This window comes from Nomascus leucogenys, chromosome 3 (genome assembly GCF_006542625.1).
Source record: "Nomascus leucogenys isolate Asia chromosome 3, Asia_NLE_v1, whole genome shotgun sequence".
Taxonomy (NCBI): domain Eukaryota; kingdom Metazoa; phylum Chordata; class Mammalia; order Primates; family Hylobatidae; genus Nomascus; species Nomascus leucogenys.
The window spans coordinates 111,468,360-111,489,635 of record NC_044383.1 but is presented as its reverse complement, the minus strand read 5'-3'; the positions used below and the strand labels follow the sequence as shown (position 1 = coordinate 111,489,635).

The window sequence follows — 21,276 nt, the reverse complement described above, 5'->3', positions numbered from 1 at the left end:
AAAAAAAAAAAGTCAGATTGTACAGAAAAACATAAACCAGAAAATAAAAATCACCTGTATCCTGCTAGCAAATAGCCACTGCTTATTTTTTGGTTTCTAAACTTCCAAATGTTCTTTCTATAAGTTGTATATAGACATAATTTTTGAACAAAAATTGGTTTTCTACTGTACCCTTATTTTATATAACTTCTTCTCAAGTGTCACTTTATTTATTTATTTTAAAGAGACAGGGTCTCACTATGTTGACCAGGCTGGTCTCAAACTCTTGGCCTCAAGGGATTCTCCTGTCTTGGCCTCCCAAAGTGTTGGGATTACAGACGTGAGCCACCACACCTGGACTCAGTGTAGTTTATTTTTTGCCAACCACACACAGTTGCATTGGTGCAGGAATGGAATTGGCAGACAATGGGGTTTTGCCAAGCTAATGCCTTAAGAAAGGAAGGAACAAGGGATTAGAGGATGTATGTAAAAGAGTGATTTGTGTTGATTTTTCTTTTTAACAGTTTTATTGACCTATAACTGGCATACAATAAGCTGCAGACATTTAAAGTGTAGATGTATAATTTGTAAGTTTTAACATATGTATCTACCCGTGAAGCCATTATCACAATCAAGGAAGTGAACATATTCATCACCTTTTACTTGCTTCTTGTTCTTCCTCCCTCCCTCTTCTTTCCTTTCCCCCAATCCACTCTCACCAGACAGCCACTGACTTACTTTCTTTCCCTAGGGTTTAGTTTGCAGATATTTACTAGAATTTTATACAAATTGAATCATAGAGTATATACTCATTTTTGCTTGGCTTTGTAGATAGTTATTTTACATTCATCTATGTTGCTGCATTATCAATGCTTCTTCCCCTTTTTTTGCAGAGTAGTATTCCATTGAATGGATATGCCATGGTGTGTTGTTTATTTGCCTGTTGAAGGGCATTTAGGTTAGGCTAATGCAAATAAAGCTGCTATGAACATTCATGTACAAGGCTTCCTACGGACATATTTCCTTTCCCCTGTGCTACAGAAAAGCAGATCTCTTCAGCATTATAAAATTGCTCTTGCAAATGCCATTTCTAACAAAAGAGCTCTGTAAAGTACTCAGATTTTGGAAAGTGCTGTTCTATCCTGTGAAAATAAATCTGAATAAATCACAAAGTCTTTGATTTTAATTAGTTGTCATACTCTATAATATATTGCTCTGGTATCAGTGCTTACATTTACATCTTCGTTTTCTGAAAAACGGAAAACAAATTTTGTGACTTTTCCTTGTTAAGCCAGAGAAGAATCATTAGAACTACCTTAGTATCCCACATGCATGGAGGTAATAAAAATCTGTCACTTTAGTAGATTTCTTACTAAATTTTTTAAAAAAGGAGCAACTGTGGCTCATTTACATGTAAAGTGTCACTCTACTTCGGACCACAAGCTGCATCACACCAACCCTGTCAGGCTGTCAGTCATCTTGCAAATGTGTTCCTTGGATCACCAGTCACAGCTCCTAGGAAAGCAGCTCAAGAAGGGCATCTGCCTTTGCAAAAACAAAACATGCAATAAAACCCCCAGTCTTTCACTAGCCCCAATAGTGAACAGACAGAAATGGTTTTGTGAACCTTTATATACACAGATAATCACGTAAGCAAAACAAGCAGAAATACTGAATCACAAGCATGTTAAATACCACAGTAAGAAGCAGCAATATCTTGGGGTTTTTAATATTAGCAAAATGTCCTGGCAATTTAACATTATCCATTTCTTTATGTTCACAGGACATGTTTTATATGTATATGGACATCTTTCTAAAATCTAAAGTGAATTATATATTCTACAAACATAGTATAATCAATAGAACTCTGTCTTTCCTTGATGAGCAAGAGTCTTCAGTGTGCATACATACACTGATTACTGTAAAAGGAGTATATTTAGGGACCACCAAAGAGAATAATGCTTTTAGTCTCTCCATTAAATGAGAATACACTGTTATTTTAAAATTAAGCCCTTCTATTCTTTTGTTATCATGACATATTTCTCTTTTTCATCTTCGTCAATGTGTCCTCCTCCATTTAATCTGCTACCCAATATTTCTCATGGTTGTATCTCTTGCTCTTTTACCACAGAAAATGCTTGGGGTTCATGTCAGCCTTTTATTCTCCATTAAAAAGGCCATTTCTGCTTTCTTTCATTTAGAGTGACTGAAATTACTGGGAGTCCGGGTTTTTTTGGGGTGGGGTATATTGGGTGTTACAGTATTTTCCACTGTGTAAAAAAGTAAGGGGAATATTTTAACTTGCTGAAATAAATTACAGATGTACGCAAGGAGAAAGAGGCTTGAAAGCCTTAATATTCTCAACCTCATAGCCATGGAGCCCCATAAGTGTATTAAAAACCATGAGGGGCTGTGGATTATTCATTTGTTATCTGGAGGTGGGGAGTGAGTAAAGGATTCAGAGCTACCAGTAAATTTTTAATAAAATCTTGATCCCCCAAAAGTGATAGAAACATTAAAGTGACCAATTTAACAAAAATCATTCTAAAAAAAAAAAGAAATATAAAGTCCCACACTTAATAATTTAAAAATTCAGGCACACTTTAAAAGACACATATGGGGAAGAGACCTCTAATAATGAAGACATGAAGTCAGCTATTTAAGTTGGGTGTATTCTCAGATTCTATAATAGAATTCTAACCATTTCAATGCAATATAAAGACACACTTCTCAAAATGTTCAGAGTATTTATCAGAGATCTAAATATATGCCAAAAACTCTATTAAGCAAATCCCAAAAGTTGGAAAAACAGACAATCTTTAATTACATTAACTTGTAAGTTTCCAAAGGGCCAACGACCTCTCTTTGTACAGAACCAAGAGTCCTGCCACAATGAGGTCTTTAATTACAAATACCTTAAAGGCTGCTGCTGATGAACTTCAATCCTTTATTTGACTGAGATCGTTTGGTCTAGTTATCTCAGTGGTTCTCAACTTCAGTTTAAATAAGAGAGTATATTTAAAATGCAGATTCCCAGGCATCCGCTGCCTTTTGATGCCCTGAGAGAGTTCAAGGCCTTAGATTTGGTGGAGCCAGACTACTTATATTATTTAGCAAGCATCCTCAGACATTCTGATACAAGTAGTGTGGAAATTCTATATTGTAAGTACTTCTGTAAGCCACATCCAATTTGGAATGAGATGAAGTGCAAGTAAATCACGTTAATGAATTAAAGTATTTAATATATCTTTTCCTTTTAATTTTAAATAATTATTTCTGCATTGCAAATTAATGGTCTAGTTCTTCGGTTTCTTGACTCCCTAGAAGATCTCCTTGTAGGATGAATATTTATGCCCAATATTAGATATTTAAACTTGATTATTTAAATATGAATTAACAGGAAAATAACAAGTGTTGACAAAGATGTGGAGGCATTGGAACCTTTGTACATTACTGGTAGGAATGTAAAATAGTTCTACCACTGTGGAAAACAGTCGCACAGTTTCTCAGAAAGTTAAACACAGAATTAATTTCCCCAGGACTCAGCAATTCCACTGTTAGGTATATACCCCAAAGAACTGAGAACGGGTACTCAAACAAATACATGGACACACATATTCATAGCAGCACTATTCACAATAGACCAAAGGTGACTACAGCCCAAATGTCCATCAAGAGGTGAATGGATAAATAAATTGTAGTAGATAAATAAAATGGAATATTACTCAGCCATAAAAACAATGAAGTACTAAAACATGCTACAACATGAATGAACCTCAAAAACATCAGGCTAAGTGAAAGAAGCCAGACACAAAAGGTCACATATTGTATGATTCCATTTATATGAAATATCAAGAATAGGTAAGCCCATAGAGACAGAATGAAGACTGGCGGCTGCCAGAGGCTGGGAAGTGGGAAATGGAAGCAACTGCTTAATGAGTACAAGTTTCCTTTCAGATGTGGTGGTTACACAACACAACATTGTGAGTGCACTAAATGCCACTGAATTGGTCACTTTAAAATGGATAAGTTTATGTTATATAAATTTATGTAAAGAAAAATGCAAAAAAGTGAACTAACTAGTCTGAATTAGCTGATGAATTAGCTTCAGTGTGAAATTTATAAAACTTGTTTTTCTGTTTTATCTGCTAGATTACATAAAATTTCTAACTGCAACCCAGAAGGAAAAATATTTTCATAAACTAGGCATCATCAGTATGTTGTTTAGGAGTAACCACATTTGGTCTTATGTGCACATGGCTTCAAGGCCTGCCTCTCTGGGCTACTTCTGCCTTTGGCTAAGAGACCCAAGATTAAAATGCAGATACTGTCTAAGAGGGGCAAAACAATAAGATATTGTGGTTACGAACACATTAGCTGTTCACTAGCTCAGTCCGGAAAGAGTTAAGGTCTTCAGGAAGGAGCTGAGAGAGAGAGAGAGGCCCAGAGCCTAAGGCACTTCTTTGCAAGTGTAAGACACTGTTAGCTTGAGGGCACTGTGTGTTCTTGGGGACTGCACAGACCAGAGGAAGAGGAAAGAGCCAAAGGAGAGATTGAGAGAGCATGAAAATAGTCTTTACTTACTTGATAATGCTGTCTGGTATTTTTCCTATTCCTATTAATGCCTATTTCTCTTAAGTCACCTTATCTCAGGGACATTGGCAGTACTTGATTGTTATATAATCACACATTTACAGTACTAATGCCAAAACTTTATCCTTTTCAAAAGGCAAGACACATTATGAAATACTAAACAGAAAATGCAACTTAGTGAAATTAAAGTGGGAGTGGGATGATAGTGGCACAGAATGATTGGGCAAGTGTATTTAAAGAGAGAGAGAGAGAAAAAAAAAACCAGATGTGTAAAGACTTCAGAAAAGGTGTCTGGTAATAAGACCAATGAGAATAAATATCTGAAACAAAAGATTACTTCTATGTTTATTGATAAGGTTTGTAAAAAAAAGAGCATATTGTACTTTTGGCATTTACAAATATAAATGTTTGCTTAAAATATAAAATAACTCAAGCTAATTATAAATATTAATTACGTTCCTTCTATGCGTGAACCACTGCACCAGATCAGAGGTGATATTGGCCTCACACTTGACGAACTTTAAAAAAGATACATATTGCATGACCACAACAATAAATTAAAGATCAAGTTATGTTAAAAGAGATTCCTTTTTTTTTTTTTTTTTTTTTGAGGTGGAGTCTCACCCTGTTGCCTAGGCTGGAGTGCAGTGGCATGATCTTGGCTCACTGCAACCTCCACCTCCTGGGTTCAAGCAATTCTTGTGCCTCAGCCTCCCGAGTAGCTGGGATTATAGGCACGTGCCACCATGCCTGACTAACTTTTGTACTTTTAGTAGAGACAGGGGTTCTCCATGCTGGCCAGGCTGGTCTCGAACTCCTGACCTCTGGTGATCCCCCCCACCTTGGCCTCCCAAAGTGCTGGGATTACAGGCCTGAGCCACCACAGCTGGCCAAGAGATTCCTCTTTTAAAATGCTGAATTTGTCCAAGATGTAAGCCTTTTGGACACTAATGGCTTATTTTATGTTTCCTACCAAAAGAAGTCTTCCTCTTGCCAGCACTTGGTAAGCACACAAAAATATGTTGGCTGTGTGGGAGAATGGGGTTATGAGATTGGTTGAAGTCTAAGGGCAACCTCATGGGAATATTATCAACAAGATAATGAGGATAAGACAGAGGGGAGGGAAGAGAAAGAGAGCTGGGAGGAAGGAATCCAGCATAGCCAGAAAGCAGTAGGAGGTGTCAACCTGAAATAATAAAATAGATCAGAATCCAGTTTAAGAGTTAATTCAAGTGAAAAGCTAAGGATAGACATCTGGGAAACACAGACTCTAAAGGAATGTGGTTAGTGCTATGAAGCTGAAAAGTTAAGGTCTTATTTACATAGGCAGAAAACAAAGAAATGTAATAGGGTTACAGCATTTTCCATATATTGCTGGTTTATGAGTTACAGCAATTTGATTAGTTACAGCTTGTTTTCTTTTTCTTTTCCAATTTAAAAGTATATGTTTAACATTCCATCTTAGACAATCTAAGGTGTTTGTGTAAGAGAATAAAGAGGGAAGATAATATTTAATAAAAGAGGTCTTCTCTGGCGCCCTTTAGTCTTTTATAGCATTTTACAAAACAATGTAGGTAACGAAAAGGCTAGTCTTTAATCAGAGAAAGAGGTTAGAGCTGCCTAGGTCACAGCTGCTTGTTATGTGACTCAGGTCCCATAATCACATTCCTTTAAGGCTCAAAATAATTTAAAGTCCCAACAGCTTTTAATTTGAATTATTTATTTCACAGAAGAGACAAGGAAAGTAGGGAGAGGAAGGAAACAAAGAAGAGGCTGGACACCTGGCACACTCAAGACCTCTTTTCAGCAAAGCAGTCAGGGGTCAGAAGTCCTTGTACACACAGGTCTTGCTTTGGATCATGACCACAACTGAGTGCCTGACTCCAAGGCCGTCATCTAATAGGCTGGTGTCCGAGTATCTTTGGTACCCAAGGAGCTAACAAACCCAGTAGGATCTCTCCTCAGACAGAAAGAGGAATTGTTTGTGACCAGGGGCCCATAAAGAATCTCTGTGGAGATTTGGGGCAGAGGGGCTGACTGTATAGGATGTCTCAGTTCCTCGTAAGGCCAGCAGTGAGACTGCAGAGATGGCTTTCTGTGTGTCCTTGTTAAAATTAAATCCTAGCATTGAAGGTAAAATCGGAATGCATATGTGATATCAAAGAACTTGAGTTCCTGTGTCCACACATCTGCATGCACACTTGTAAAAGGGTAAGGAAAGCTGTTTTAAAAACAGAATGAGCATAAAGCACAGGTGGCCTGACGTGGAGAAGGAGAAAGAGAAATGTGAAGAAGAAAAATCGCAAAGATACACTTTCTCTGCTTTTCACCAGGCCTGAGGCAGACAGCTGTGCTCATGTGCCCCTGGAAGTCACGATACTACCTTTGGCAGCATGCGGTACTTCTTCATCTCTGAAGAACCCAGAAATAAGAGCCAGGAAGCATGGAGGCTAGTGCAAAACATGAATCCTGGTAACTTGAACACAGTAACAAAGAGTCTGGTGTTATTTCCAGAAGTCAGGTTCAAAAACTCTTAGGAGTGAAATGTTCTGGAAGTGTATTACTGTGGCCAAATGAAACAGGAATTTCTGAAAACACTTCTAGTTTTTTACATTCATGGGGCATCCATTTAAAACCAACACTTACTTTTTTCTTGATTATAAAATAATATCATGATCACTGTTGACATTTAGAAAATAGAGAATGTACAAAAATCAGCATATATTAGTATATGTATGTATGTATACCCCAGTAATCCTAGAGCCCAGAAAAATAAAAATCGAGGCATTTTATAGAAATTGGTCAGTTACAGACATTGTGCCTAAATTTAAACTAGCATTATCACCATGACGGAGTGAAGTTTTAGCTTAGACTCAGTTGGCTTACCCCACTCTGCAGAACATGACATTTGGACCCTGCAGTTGACATGAACTAATCATAAGCCAGAATTTCAGGCCATAAGAATATGTGGAATCAGTCCATTATCTGTTAATGCTAACTTTGGTCTGTGCACTCTGGTATGTGCAGCCACTCAGTGGCCACAGACAGACCCAGCTAAAGATTTGAGGCACAGTGCTTACTGAAGTCATTTTTGGTTATACCAGAGGAACGTGCTGCTCTTTCATTTTGAAATGAAATTAACTTGGAGGTGTGTCTTGTAAACCTAAAAGTCTTTAATGTTATTGTGAGCTGTCATAGACAAACACTATCAGGAGGTTAGAACTCAGAGTTCAGAGTGGACAAAGTGGGGAGAGGGTAAGGTAGAGCTCAGAGCTGTGTCCTCAGCCTGTGGAGAGGCCAAAGCAGGAAGGCCAAGCCTTGCTTCTGTGGGAACAGGATCTTCCTGGCCTATGAGCCAGGACACAGAATGGGGAGGGAATGTTGGCCTCAGCTCCTCTGGCTCTGCTGCTTCCTCCTACTCAAGGAGCCCTTTCTACAACACTCTCCTCCTAGAAAGTAAAGGCTTGTCAGCAAAGTGTCTAAAGTGGGTATTGCAAGCAAAAGACTTGAACAAAGACATGTATTCATAATGAGCCTGACATCCTCCTCCTCCCTAGGTCCAGATCCCCACAGCAGCTCCACAAGATCTAATTAGGCCTCGATGAAGCATCGCTTTCGTCTCTACCCCCAGAGCTTTATTTTTCTGCCAAAAAGTACACAACTTATAAATTCAGTTGCTTCTATGACTGACTTTTTCATTTAAAAAATCATTTCAAAGTAATTGTTGAGCTAAGTTGCTGACCTAAACCAGAACTGATCTTCAAAAGGATCTTGCACCTGTAACATGGTCTGGAATGAATTCTATCAGGTTTGTAAGTATTATTCCCATAGTATTCTGAGAGTAAAAGGAATGAGAAGTGCATATTTAAAACTAGTTATTATTGTTGCTTAAGCAGCTCAATGATTCATTCTACAACTGTAACTAACAGGTAATAGATAACAGTAGAGAAATACCCCGGAAAAATGAATCATCTTGTATTTATTTATAAATTTTATTAAATGAAAGACAACATCATTACAATATGGCACTTATATCAAACTAATAATAACTCTCAAGATCCAGAGATAGAAATAGCAACAATAAGATTACTAAACATACCTGAACTAACTCTGCTTTTAATTCTTCCTTTTCCTCCTCAGACAGCATGCTAGAGAAGTCAGCACTGGCTACTGCATCTTCATCTCTTCCTTGCAATGGTTCAGTCTCCAGCAAACCTTTAGGCAAAATTGATAAAACAGAACGCAATTCTTAAAGTGAATTTAAACCAACTTCTGCTTCCATAGTGTGGAGGACTAGATGCACTGACAGACCCTCCCACTGAAAAACAACTAAAAATTCCAGAAAAGACAAAAATCCTCCTAAATGTGTGATGAACTCCAAGAAAGCAAAGAATACCAAGAAGCCAAAAAAAAAAAAAAAAAAAAAAAAAAAATTAAGAGAAAATGAGAAGGCAGAGATGTAAACAGGACAAGCTTTCAGGGAGGTCTACATTTACCACCTTGGTGAATTCCAGCTTAGCTCTTCACTGTCTCATGTGGTGTAAGGGCAGAGGACAAAGCCCAAGGCCCGCCCATGGAGAGGGGTTTAATGTGAGATTCCTGTGTAAATTGCAGGCCCCAAGGGCTGCACCCTGAGAGTCAGGTGAACTAGAAATAAATACCTTCATTCTTCACACAGGGATCTGAAAGGCAAGTTGCCCATCTTGAAACTCAGGACTGAATGGACAGAGAAAAAAATCCTCCCCTGAGAACTCGTGACCCTGAGTGGGACTGCATGGGAAAGCAGCTTGCAACTTGAATGCACACTACCTGGGTGGTCCAAAACAACCTCGAGGTTAGAATTTAAAATATGAAGGCCTTTTTTCCACTGCAGATGTGGCTCGAAGCAGCTGGAGCTGTGAGGAACCATCACTGACAAACTGACTCTGGCAGAGGAAAATATGGGAAGAGCCGGGGTTCTTGATGCCATCATTGTGCCTTGGGTTAATCCAGAAGAGCTTCTAACTTGTTATGTGAGATAAATGACTTATTATGTAAAATATAAAGAAGTTCCCTGGTAGGGCCCCTCAACATCTGGCTGACTCAAATGCCTGTGTTCTCCAGGGAACCCAGGAAACAGGCCCACACTCAGAGAGAAACTTCATCTATGACATGATTCAAGTCAGAGCTGGCGTTTATACCTCTGTGGGGAAAGAAAATGAGACATTCAAATACAAGGGGGTCCCTGGAGAAACTCCCACTGGCCTGAGCACTGGAAGAACAGGTTGAGCCATGGAAGTTTTTAGGGGGTAGGAGTCTGGCCTTTCTTTTTCCAGAGTGGTAACTGGGAATTCTATCTGTGAGATGGGGATTTGTTAACAGGAAGCTCTCTTGCTTTGCTGAGTTTTTTTCCTTTTCACCCAATAAATTCCATTTTTCTCACCCTTCAAAGTGTCTGCAAGCCTAATCTTTCATGGTCGTGTGACAAGGACCCGTTTTTAGCTGAACTAAGGAGAAAGTCCTACAACAGAAGAGTTTTTTAATAGATTGTCCTGGAACAGTTATCTCTATAGAAAAAAACACATTGGGCACCTTTAAACCATTCACAGGGACAAAACTATAAACATTTTAGAAGACAATCTAGGAGTTTGTGTTTATGAACCTCTGGTTAGGAAGGGACTTCTTAAGACACAAAAAGGCAAACCATGAAAAATGGACGAACAAGATTAAGAATGTCTCTTTATCAAAGACACTATATGGAAAATGAAAAGACAAGCCACTAATTGGAAGAAGATATCTCTCACATATATAACTAAAAAGATTTGTTCCCAATATATACAGAATTCCTACAGACCCACTTTAAAACCAGAAATAATCCAATAGAAACATGGGTCAAAAGACCTGAACAGATGATTTGTAGACAGAAATCGCAAATGTTAATAAACCCAAGAAAAAATGCTTGACTTCACTGATGCAAACATGCTTGACTTCACTGATGCTCAGGGAAATACAAATTAAATTAGTTCACGCTCAGTAGATTAGCAAAAATTTACAAGTCTGACATTACTAAATGTTGGTGACTATGCAAAGATAGAAACTCTCATATACTGCTGGCAAGAATATAAATAGATAAAAATAATTGGAAAATGATTTAGCATGATCTACATTATATATTAAAATTGAACATTCACATACCCTATAACCCAGCAATTCCACTATGTATAGACCTGAGACAATCTACATGAGCATTAGATGTTATACATGCACATCAGACGCCATTAATAAAAGCTTTCATAGTATCAACAAACTGTAAGTCACACAAAAGTTCATAAACAGGACAATACATAAGTATACTGTGGTGCATTTCCATGATAAAGACTTGACAATAGCAAAATGAGTGAACTATCACTATACACACTACATGGATAAAACTCGGAAATAAGATATTGAGTGAAAAACGCAAGTTGCAGAAGAATAAGTATAATTCTACTTAATGAAGTACAAAAGCATACAAAACTAAAATATTACTTAGGAATTAAATTATAAATAAAAGAAAAGCAATAATAAAAAATTCAGGACTGTGGTTTACTCAAGGCAGAGAGGAAAGGAGAAAGGAGTGGAGGATCCCATAGGGCAGAGGTCCCCAACTCCCACACCACGGACCAGTACCAGTCTGCTACCTGTTAGGAACCAGTCCACACCACGGGAGGTGAGAGGTGTGCGAGCTGGCAAAGCTTCATCTGTATTTATGGCCACTCCCCACTGCTTGCATTGCCCCCTAAGCTCTGCCTCCCATCAGATCAGTAGCAACATAAGATTCTCATAGGACCGTGAACCCTATTGTGAACTGCGCATGCAAGAGATCTAGCTTGCGTGCTCCTTATGAGAATCTAGTGCCTGATGATCTGTCACTGTCTCTCGTTTCCCCCAGATGGGACCATCTAGTTGTAAGAAAACAAGCTCAGGGCTCCCACTGATTTTACGTTATGGCGAGTTGTATAATTATTTCATTATATATTACAATGTAATAATAATAGAAATAAAATACACAATGAAAGTAATGTGCTTGAATCATCCCCAAAACATCACCGCCACTCTATGTCTGTGGAAAAATTATCATCCACGAAACCAGTTCCTGGTTTCGAAAAGGTTGCCAAAAAGGTTGGGGACTGCTGCCTTAGGGAACTCTTACAGGATCAATGGTCATACTCCATTTCTGGACACTGACTTTCTGTTCATGAGTATTTTCTCCACTTTACCTTTATATTGTAAATATTCTCTTGTGTACTTATAATTATTTAATAAACAAATGAAAATGGATTTTGTCTAAAGTAAAAAGGTAAATAATTATCCTACAAAATCAGAACATTTTAGATAAAGAGAAGAAAAATATGGCTCAAGTGTGTATAGTTCTGAAGCTGTCCCTTCTCTTGAGTCCCTGGTATTCACATCCTTATGTCTGAATCAATAGTGTGCCATTGGCACCCTGATGTCACTGCCACCACGGTAACAAACATTAGTAAACATGGCATATTGCTGATCCACATTCATCAGATCCTCATCCCTTCTCTCTATGCCAGAAGCCAGTTTCAATGCTAAGTAATTTCCTTTTTCATAAGTAATATCTGATCATCCTAGAAGACAGTAAAATTATCCATTATTAATTAAAATCAACATTAATCATATTACCCAGAAATTGGTATTTTGATCCTTCCTTTCTGGTATTTCTTCTGAGCATAGGTGTCTTAATATTTTCATATATATATATATATATATATATATATATATATATATATACTGAATGTACTGTTGCAAACTTGGTTTATTTATTCAATAGGATATTATGAATATCTTTTCATGTCTAAAGACACACATATACATTTATATATTTTCAATGGTTGTGCATTATTTTGTCTTATGGATGATTAATAATTTACCCTGTTTGCTGGGAAGCTGCAGTGAACATCTCCTAGCTAAGTCATTAGGTGTTTCGTGATGACTTCCTATCCATTGGATTACTCAGTCAAATGGCATGGACATTTTGTAACCTACTACTAAACTATCACCCAGAAAGGCTGTACCAGTTTTATGCAACATCAGCAACCTATGAGACTACAGACTCAAGAGAATGTAGAGAACAGCCTCTTGGTAAAACAATGTAACTTACAGGTCATTTAACATTTTAGTCAATGCTCTAGGATACCTATCTAAACCAGGAATCAGCAGCAATTCCAAGCACAGCTATGAAAGATAGACCCAGAAGGTAGGCTCCGCCCCACCCCTGCACTGGGGGTCAGGAGACAGTCCTGGGGGTACTGTAACACACTGTGGACTTCTCCCCACTCAGCCTGGCCCAAGGACTTACAGATACTGCTCAAACTTAGCTGGATTCTCAATCTTCTCTATCTTCATAGCGTGAGAAGACATGGTTCAGGGAATAAACAACAGTTCCAGGTCCTTAGACTTTTCAAGACATCAAACATCTTTAGTACCTTCTATATTCTAGGAAGAAAAGAAAGTTCAAAACCCTGTTTAACTGGTAATACATGAATTGGGAACCTTCGAGTGAATCTAGGGAAAGACAGACCCAGCACCCAGCTGGTAGCTTCCACTTTTCAGTGGGGGAGGTGCACAAACCTTACAAAGTGAGAAACTCTGAACTGGCCTTCAGCTCGAATGGGCCAAACGTCCCGCTCCTCAGAGACATCATGAATCTTTCAAAGTCTCACTGCCAGAAACCACCCATTCAAGAAATCTGCCCAGACTCCAGGTTGCTAATCAGTCTAGGTCTAAGCTCTCCTCATCCTTTCTCTACCTAGGCACATATTTTTCCCTGTTGCATCTTGTCCCAGTGGTGCTCTCTGAGTGATACACATGGTGTCACATAAACACAGACAAAATGAAAACAAGATCTGCTATTTTCAGCAGAATATGTTCAACTCACTGAGTTAGGAAAGCAGCAATCAAATGATGAGGTCAAAGGATAATTCAAGAATCAAGAAGTAGTTAAAAAGAGGAGTTGGATTAAAAAGGTAATTAACTAGTGAAATGAAGGCAAAACCAGGAATGAAAAAAGCAAATGGTAAAAGATACCAAGTGACAGATGATAATGCAAGAAGGGCAATAAAATAAGTATAAAATTACCTAGTTACCATGGAAGCAGATATTAGAAAAAATTAAAAAAATATTTTTCAATGAAAGCAATTATCACTGGGCAAATGCTCGAGTCACCATTTTTAGCAAGTACCAGTATATTATGAACCAATTTCATGAACTTGGTTCTCTTTTCCAAATGTGCAAACTGTGGCCCCCTGTCTGGCGTAGAAGAAGGAGCACTCTAATGGGAGTCAGGAGATCTGGAATTCTAGTTGTGGGTTTGCTATTAACTAGCAGAGTACATTTGACCTCAATGATCTCATCTGTAAAATGGATACCTTGTAGGATTGTTGCTAAGGTTAAATGATGTTAAATCAGATAATATACTTGAAAATGCTATAAAATTTTTAAATTTCCAAACAAACTACAGCAGCATGAAATTGGGGAGTAATAGTTTTTAAAAGTGTTCTCTTTGCCTCTCCCAAAATGTAATATTTTCCCAGCTGGTCTAAGGCATCCATCTGCCAGCGGCAGGACAGAGAAGTTAAAGAAACACAAAGAAAAGGTTAATATTTAGGATTTGGGCATTTGAAATTGGATTTACCAGCAAGAAAATTGATTTGCAAAAAAAAGGTTTTTTTGAGGCAATGTTCTACATATCATTATTTCTCTCTTGGCATAGCAAAAGCCAAGCCCAGGATATCCAGCCCAAGCAGTTCCCCTTAGATACCCCTTAGATATCTAGGACTTACCAAGGAGGTATGTGCCTCTGGCTCTATCCCTGGTAGATGGTGGGAAGAGGAAAGGGGGAGAGAATGAGGAGAGCTAAGCCCTGAGATGTGTATGTCCCACCTTTCTCTTTGGGCATTGGCCCAGAAAGTATGAAATGTGTTACACTTATAGAATAATCTGCTGGAGATTCTGTTCACTCCTTCAGACCCACTCTCTACCCTCCTCCACCCTTCCCTGTGCCCAGGAGATGACCTAAGGATTATATCAATATGATTCCCTTGCTCTTGGCCAATAGGAAGCCCCTGCAGGACACTGGAGGGCAGAAGCGAGTGGTTAGCAAATATCTAGTCCTGCCTGACTCCCTCCCAGCCAAGCTGCATCTTGCAATTTCAGCTTTCAACTACCACAGGCCAAAGCTCCCATTAGGTAAGCTCCCTTCTACAGCTCAGCCATCGTCTGGTTCCAAGAACTCTCCTCTGGCCTAAGGACTGTATTGACTTCCTATTGCAGCTGTTCCAAGGTGCTTCAACACCCCTGTTTGATGCCCTTAACTCTTGTCATTTTTCTGATGGCCCATTCACTAAGCTTTCTGGAATCAGGCATCTCTTCTCCGCATGCCACCCATTTACATCTTTCCTGGTCCCTGACCGGTACAGGAAGCCTGCCCCAATTTCGTTTTTGAACTCTAGGAAGGAATATCCTTCAGGCTATCCCACACCAACCTGGTACACAGCCACATCACTGTAACCTTGGCAGGTCCAGGGGTGTTGGGCAGAGAGGCCCCTCATGTTTAATTCTGCAACTCACTCTTCTGCAGTCAGTTAACCATGGATAGGATTCAGAACTTCTCACGGTTCTCAGGGAGAAACTCACCGCCTTGGCAAGAGGCTGGTGCCCCTGCATCAGGGGCTGGGGTTACCAGCCCTGGCCAGAGGACAAATGGAGGAAGTGGAAAGAATCTCCCTCCAATGAGAGCCAAGGCAAAGCTGAATCAGCTCGGAGGGGCTACAGAACTGAAACTCAGCTGAGGGAGACAAGATCATGAGTAGTATCTGCAAAAAACTTCAGCACCAGGGGACATCATGTTCCCAGCTACCTGAAGAGCCATACAGGAGCACAAGGCACTGCACAGTCCTTCAGGCTTCCATACACCAGGCACACCAGATGCCTCCTTAGCTAGGACAAAGGAAAATGGGATCTGAAAAAGGAGAAATCTGAACTAGAAGATAACTTTACTGAAAGAAATGAGTAATATTTAAAGAGGCTTTTAAAATAATTGCATTGGAATGGACTAGGCCTAATATTTTTTTCCCACTACTCAAAGCCTAGGTCCTCATACTCACACCAAGTATAGGTTAAAAAAAAATTGAGCACATATATATACCAAGCTGTAGTGTAAATAAATGTTGCTACCCTGCTATTGGAGTATTTGGCACTTAAAGACAGCCATTTTACTCTTTTACGTGCAATAAAATATATAGAATTGTTTTAATAAAGGTAACAAATAATCATAGATCTGATTATAATCTAGTAATTGCACTTCTCCTTTGGCCAGGTGAGGTCTGTGGAAAACAGGTGGGCTTTAAAAATATTCGTCAAATGTTACTATGTGCCTGTTTTCACTATACCTACAGTTAGCCAGTGATGACTCCATTTAAGTCTCCCATGCAGAGCTGAACACCACCACAAATTAAACTGGCTCCAACTGAGAAGTCACAATGGTCACTGTGGTCTGCTCTCAGCCTTGCTGATGAAGACCTGCATTCATGGGACCTGGGGCTCAGTCCCAAGTTGCTGGGCTTTAACTAAAGCTAGTCTGGCACCAAAGCCTATGCCCTTCCCTGTCTTAAGCCATCTGAAGAATGTAGGCAAAATCTTGGCAAGCATGAATCAAGAGATCAGCTTTAGATTAAAGTGCCTCCTTCAACCTTGCAATGAAATCACTCATTGGCATCCACACACTTACAGCGCATGCTGGCAAGCTCTCCTGTGGAGTAGGTGATGGCTTCATGGCCATGATTGAAACAATACAGAGGACTGGGAGTTAAAATGATTACAAACTATGATTTTGGATCAGTGGCCATATCCTGCATTGTTGGCAAATATGTAAAAGTTGCAGAATCGCTTTTGAATAGTAAAATAATCTTGCACTGTATTAGAAAATTAAATAAGTCCAACTGTGTAACCAAGCAAAGGGAGGAAAGCATATACTTTCAAAAAGAATACAAAATTATCCTGGGACTTAATAAAAGAAGGAATGCAATAAAGTAGCTTATATGAAAATTTTCCATGTTTTGAATAATAGATTTAAGACTGTAATATTTGTTACTTAATTATATTTTCTTTATGATGTTTGGTAAAAATAACCTCAAGCATTCCTTAACATAAAACTTCAAAATATCTACATGTATTCCCCAAGGGAAAAATTATTGAGCTAATCGTATTACTGTTGGATTTATGATTATCTTTAAGACCACAAAAAATCTAACACAAGTCAATTCTAGATGGAAATTAAAGATATAAAACAAGTTTATTTATTAGAATTGTACTTTCTGTGCATTTACTAAAAGTACTACATTGACCTAGATATTATTTCTTAAGAACGTTCATCATTGAACAGCATGCTTTTCCTTCATTTGCTAACAACTCGTATCTCGCCTATTATTGAATCAGGTGTGTAGTAGAAAGGTCTTTTAAGTGTGTTTTATTCCTGTTGCCCTGAAGTTTTGGCAGAGGCTTCAAATGCCAAGATCAATACCACGGGAGATGTATATCCCCAAATCCTAAAGCCAATGCTTGAAATCTAATGCGTGAACTCTAATGCGTGACATGCTGAAAGAGTTTAAAAGTGGTTCTCCTGGGGCTGGGGATCACCTACTTGAACCTTTGTGAGTGGGATGAGAGTGGAGCAGGGAAATCTGCATACACAGATGAGCAATCATAAAACACAAGTCATACTCTCACCCTCTGGAAATCACCACTGCAACACTCGGGCACATTTCTCTGGATCTTTTCCTACATATTGCAGCACACACTTTTTTTTTCTCACATTTAACATCTTTGAAATCAGGATGGCTTTCATAATCAATTATGTCTTGCAATTAATTGACAGCACTTTTTCTTTCTTAGTGATATATAAAACAATGGGTATTTTACATCTTTAACATATATGTTACATGATAGATAGATAGATAGATAGATAGATAGATAGATAGATAGATAGATAGATAGATCCATATATCTAAAAATGAAATCGCAGTATTTTGTAACTTGATTTTTTTCAGACAACTTTCTCTGGTTATTCTTCTCATCTCTTCTAAAACCTGACCATATCAAAGGTTCTCAATTGGTCCCCTAATTTATTTAGAGCTAGTTTGCTCAAACCAATATTCAATAAAAAACTACATACTTGCCTAATTATGTGCCTTAAGTGTCTTTACCTGACTTATGACTCATGGAAGAGACCTGGCTCTGTCCTGCAGAATTCATCCCGATATTTTGCTTAATGATCCATCAGGTGATTGCAAGATAGTATAGTGATATTGGAAAGGGTATAACTTTGGGGAACAAACCAATCTCAGGAAGAATTCCAGCTCCACCCCTTTTCAACTTTGTAACTGTGATAGTTGAAATCTCAGTCTTTTCATCTGTAAAATGGGGATAATAATGCCTACCCACAAGAATAAATTGTGAGAGATTGCAGTTTTGTAAAATGCCTAGCACAGTGTCTGGCATATAATAATCAGTTAGCACATTAGCTCCCAATCTGGTCGTACTTGAACATTCTTCCTTGATCAGAATTATCTATAAAATTGAAGCCCTATAGAAGAAAGAACAGAAGCTATTATTCTGTCCTCAAGAAGCAAAAATATTTCACTGTGGTGCCACCTGCATATATACCTTAAGTAACACCAGTACATGGCAGTCTGCAATTACATACAAAATGAATGCCTTGGAGAAATACAAACCCACAGGCTATGTTCAGTTTCTTATTCTGGCTTAATCTGTTTGATCCTTAGAAGGGAGCCCTATGGTCATTTGGCATTACCTTCTCTGGCTATTGCTTAATGGACTGAGATGGGCATCCGACCCAGGGGTATTCTCTGGATTCCTCTGTTGGGATTTTGGGCCAAGAGACACAGGAGAGTTAAGTGCAGTAAGATTAAATCAGGTATTGGTAGGACAGTAGTGTAGCCCTCAGTGTTCCCCTGAGCTCCCTTAGGTCATTTGTGAGTTCATTCGTTCATTCATTCATACATTCATTTAACGAACACTTATTAAGAATCTATTAAGTGCTATGCAGGTCTCTGAGCTCACTGGAATTTATAATTCGGCCTGGCCTGAGGCCTGATTATTTGACTTCTCCTGAATGTCCATAAGCTTTCTCTTTATCCTAAAAATAAGCCTCATTTTTCATTGGCACTAGTCTGAATGTCGTGTTCTTTTTTTCAAAGAAGAGCTCTGAGTTAAACAGAGACTAATAATATCATAGAATTCAGGCGAAAGAGAGATCATTATGAACTCTCTATCAAGTTTCATCTCTGTGTCTTCAATGACTTGCCATGACCTCAAATTAAATTAAATAAAAATTCAATAAATTATTTGTTGCCCCAATCTGGCTTCCTCTAAGCCTGCAGAGGTCACTTTGTCTCTGTACAGTTTTTAAGATCTTGTCTGCAATAAATGGTCTAGGAGTCTAAACCATACCTGAACAATATGACAATTTCCTTCTTTGCTTTCCCTGAGCCCAGCCCCCTTCACTCTGAAGAGGGCCAGCTGTGGGACACTAGTGAACAGGCCACACAGTGCCCCCAGCACACCTCAACACAGCGGCATTGTTAAGGCATTTGGACTCTCTGAGACAGATGGAACTGTAGCTACCAGTTGTTGCTCTGTGGTCTCTATTTGGATTCTGAAGATAGGTCTGGTAATTAAGATGTGGTCTTTCAATAGTTTACCTGGAAATATTCTCTACATGCATAGAGAGAAGTTCAGGGATGCTGGCTCAACCACAAGAGCCAGAGACCCTTCTGGGACTATAGTGAATATCCCTGGAGAGACCAACCAGGAATTTCCTGGAGGTGAGGGTACAAGACTGGTTTCCTGGAATCTCCTGAAGCTTGGCATAGACCTCATGACTGTGGGCTTGTCTATAAGCTATATTCGTCTTCATCTGCCCTGAGAAATGCCAGATGGGCGTTCCCTACTCCGGTGTTTGAGGCTGAGTTCAATGTGCCTACCCCTTCATGGCTGGGGCCTCCTGAGAGCATAGGCCAAGCTGGAACCCATGGTTTCATTTGTGTCATGTGGCCATAGATGGCAGCCAAGGGGTTATATGTCTCCAAGTTGATGATAGCAGTCACTAGGGATTAAGCCTGAAGTCAAGGATCTAAAACAAGTTGGGCTGCCAGTATCAGAGATCAAGGCTGTGTATGGGAAATAAATAAAGCTGTGTCAGAGGCACATGGTAGAGATAAGATTTTGAGACTCTGAAGACAGTGCTCAGCATTGCTTGCTTCAACAGCTCAGCATAGGCTTCTACAGCTTTGAGCTACACCTTGGGCCTGCTGGCTTATTCCTGCCCTAGGGATTGAAAGGTTCTCTTCACTGGTGTGAGGGCTCAGGACCCAGACTCTCCCTGGGAGTGCTGTCACTACACAGCATTCTCTGAGCACCTGGCCCACTCTCAGGCATTTGCAACTTTTTCTCCCGGGTTATGTCTATTTGATTACTTGTCTTACTTCCCTTACTACAACATAAGCAACTGAATGATAGAAAATCAGTTTTGTTCACCTTGAAACCTCCACGTGTCCTAGCATGAGGGTGTAAGGGCAGACCACAGCTAAAGGCAAATGTACTCACTGTGCCTGGAGCCACCAATAAGAAAATGTCTCTAAAAACAGTAACCCAGGATAAGCCACCTGACTGTCATACTAAAGTGTGCAAAAAAAAAAAAAAAAAAAAAAGGCATTAGTTGATAACAGATGTCAAGAGACTGCAAGGGTGATGCTCCCTCCTCCACCAATCCCTTCTGGGAACTATCCATCCTTCTTATAGGAAGAGTTGCTTGCATCTTCTCCTTCAGATTGATGTCCTCTGACAGCTAGCAGTTTTACTCCTCTTCCCCAGGCCCTAATCCTTTTTCCTCTGTCCTAGGAAACTATCTGAGATGACTATGTTTATTCCTCCTTATCCCCAGCTGAATCCTAATAACATGGATAAAGAATTGTTATCAGGCTACTCTTTGTTCTCTCTAATGATATTTCTTGGCCTTGAGGGAAGTTAATGAGGGACTCAAGACCTTCAATTGCAACCAAGCAGTATAATAATCTACTGTTCTTAAACTTTGTTGAGTTCTTCTCTATGAGTCATGCCCAAATGTATCCTGAAACTCCGACAAAGGATCTGCCCTGACTCTGAAACTATACTGAAAAAGGGATAACTGCTGCTACCACTGCAGGAAGTTTCTCGAAGCAGCTGCTCGATTACTTCTCTTAAGGGAAGAAGTGGAATAAACGTGTGTGTTTCTTTTTAACCACATGCTATGCTCCAGGTGTGGTACATATCTTATCTTGCCTTGTCCTCCCCAGAAACACATTAGGCAGGTGGCATCAAGCACTATAAAGGGTCTGAGATTTTGCTCAACTTGCAAGCTAACAAGTTAGTCCGCAACAGTGTCATGGATGCTGGCAGAAGATTCCAGACTCCTAGATCAGAGACTCATGGCACAGCAAATAGCATGAACATCATGTTCCAGTGGGTTCCCCTTGCTACCAAGTCCCATGGAGGGTGAAATGGAGGGACCTAGGTGGATACTGCACAAGCAATGGGTTTGCATCTCAGCTGAAGAACCCTGGGCTCAGGGAATCTGAATCTTTTCTAATAGGCAGTAAGCAA

The 21,276-nt window shown here is 39.3% G+C and overlaps 2 protein-coding genes across 13 annotated transcripts in view; one reads left to right on the top strand and one right to left on the bottom strand.

Moving 5' to 3' along the window:
* Window positions 1–8,802, top strand: part of HDDC2 (HD domain containing 2) — an 82,748-nt gene extending 73,946 nt beyond the window's left edge. The window contains exons 8-10 of one of the 3 annotated variants that reach the window (XR_004029348.1): window positions 6,906–7,044; window positions 8,130–8,380; window positions 8,713–8,802. The gene's annotated coding sequence lies outside the window, so the exon portion shown is untranslated. The remainder of the gene's footprint in view (window positions 1–6,905; window positions 7,045–8,129; window positions 8,381–8,712) is intronic. The other 2 variants (XR_004029347.1, XM_030809634.1) reach the window with 2 other exon arrangements.
* The window catches only part of TPD52L1 (TPD52 like 1), a 116,166-nt gene that overhangs the window by 34,903 nt on the left and 59,987 nt on the right, over window positions 1–21,276 (bottom strand). For all 10 annotated transcript variants that reach the window (XM_004087642.3, XM_030809639.1, XM_003255657.3 and 7 more), the window contains exon 2: window positions 8,672–8,787. In XM_004087642.3, the coding sequence (XP_004087690.1) occupies window positions 8,672–8,787 (116 nt within the window). The remainder of the gene's footprint in view (window positions 1–8,671; window positions 8,788–21,276) is intronic.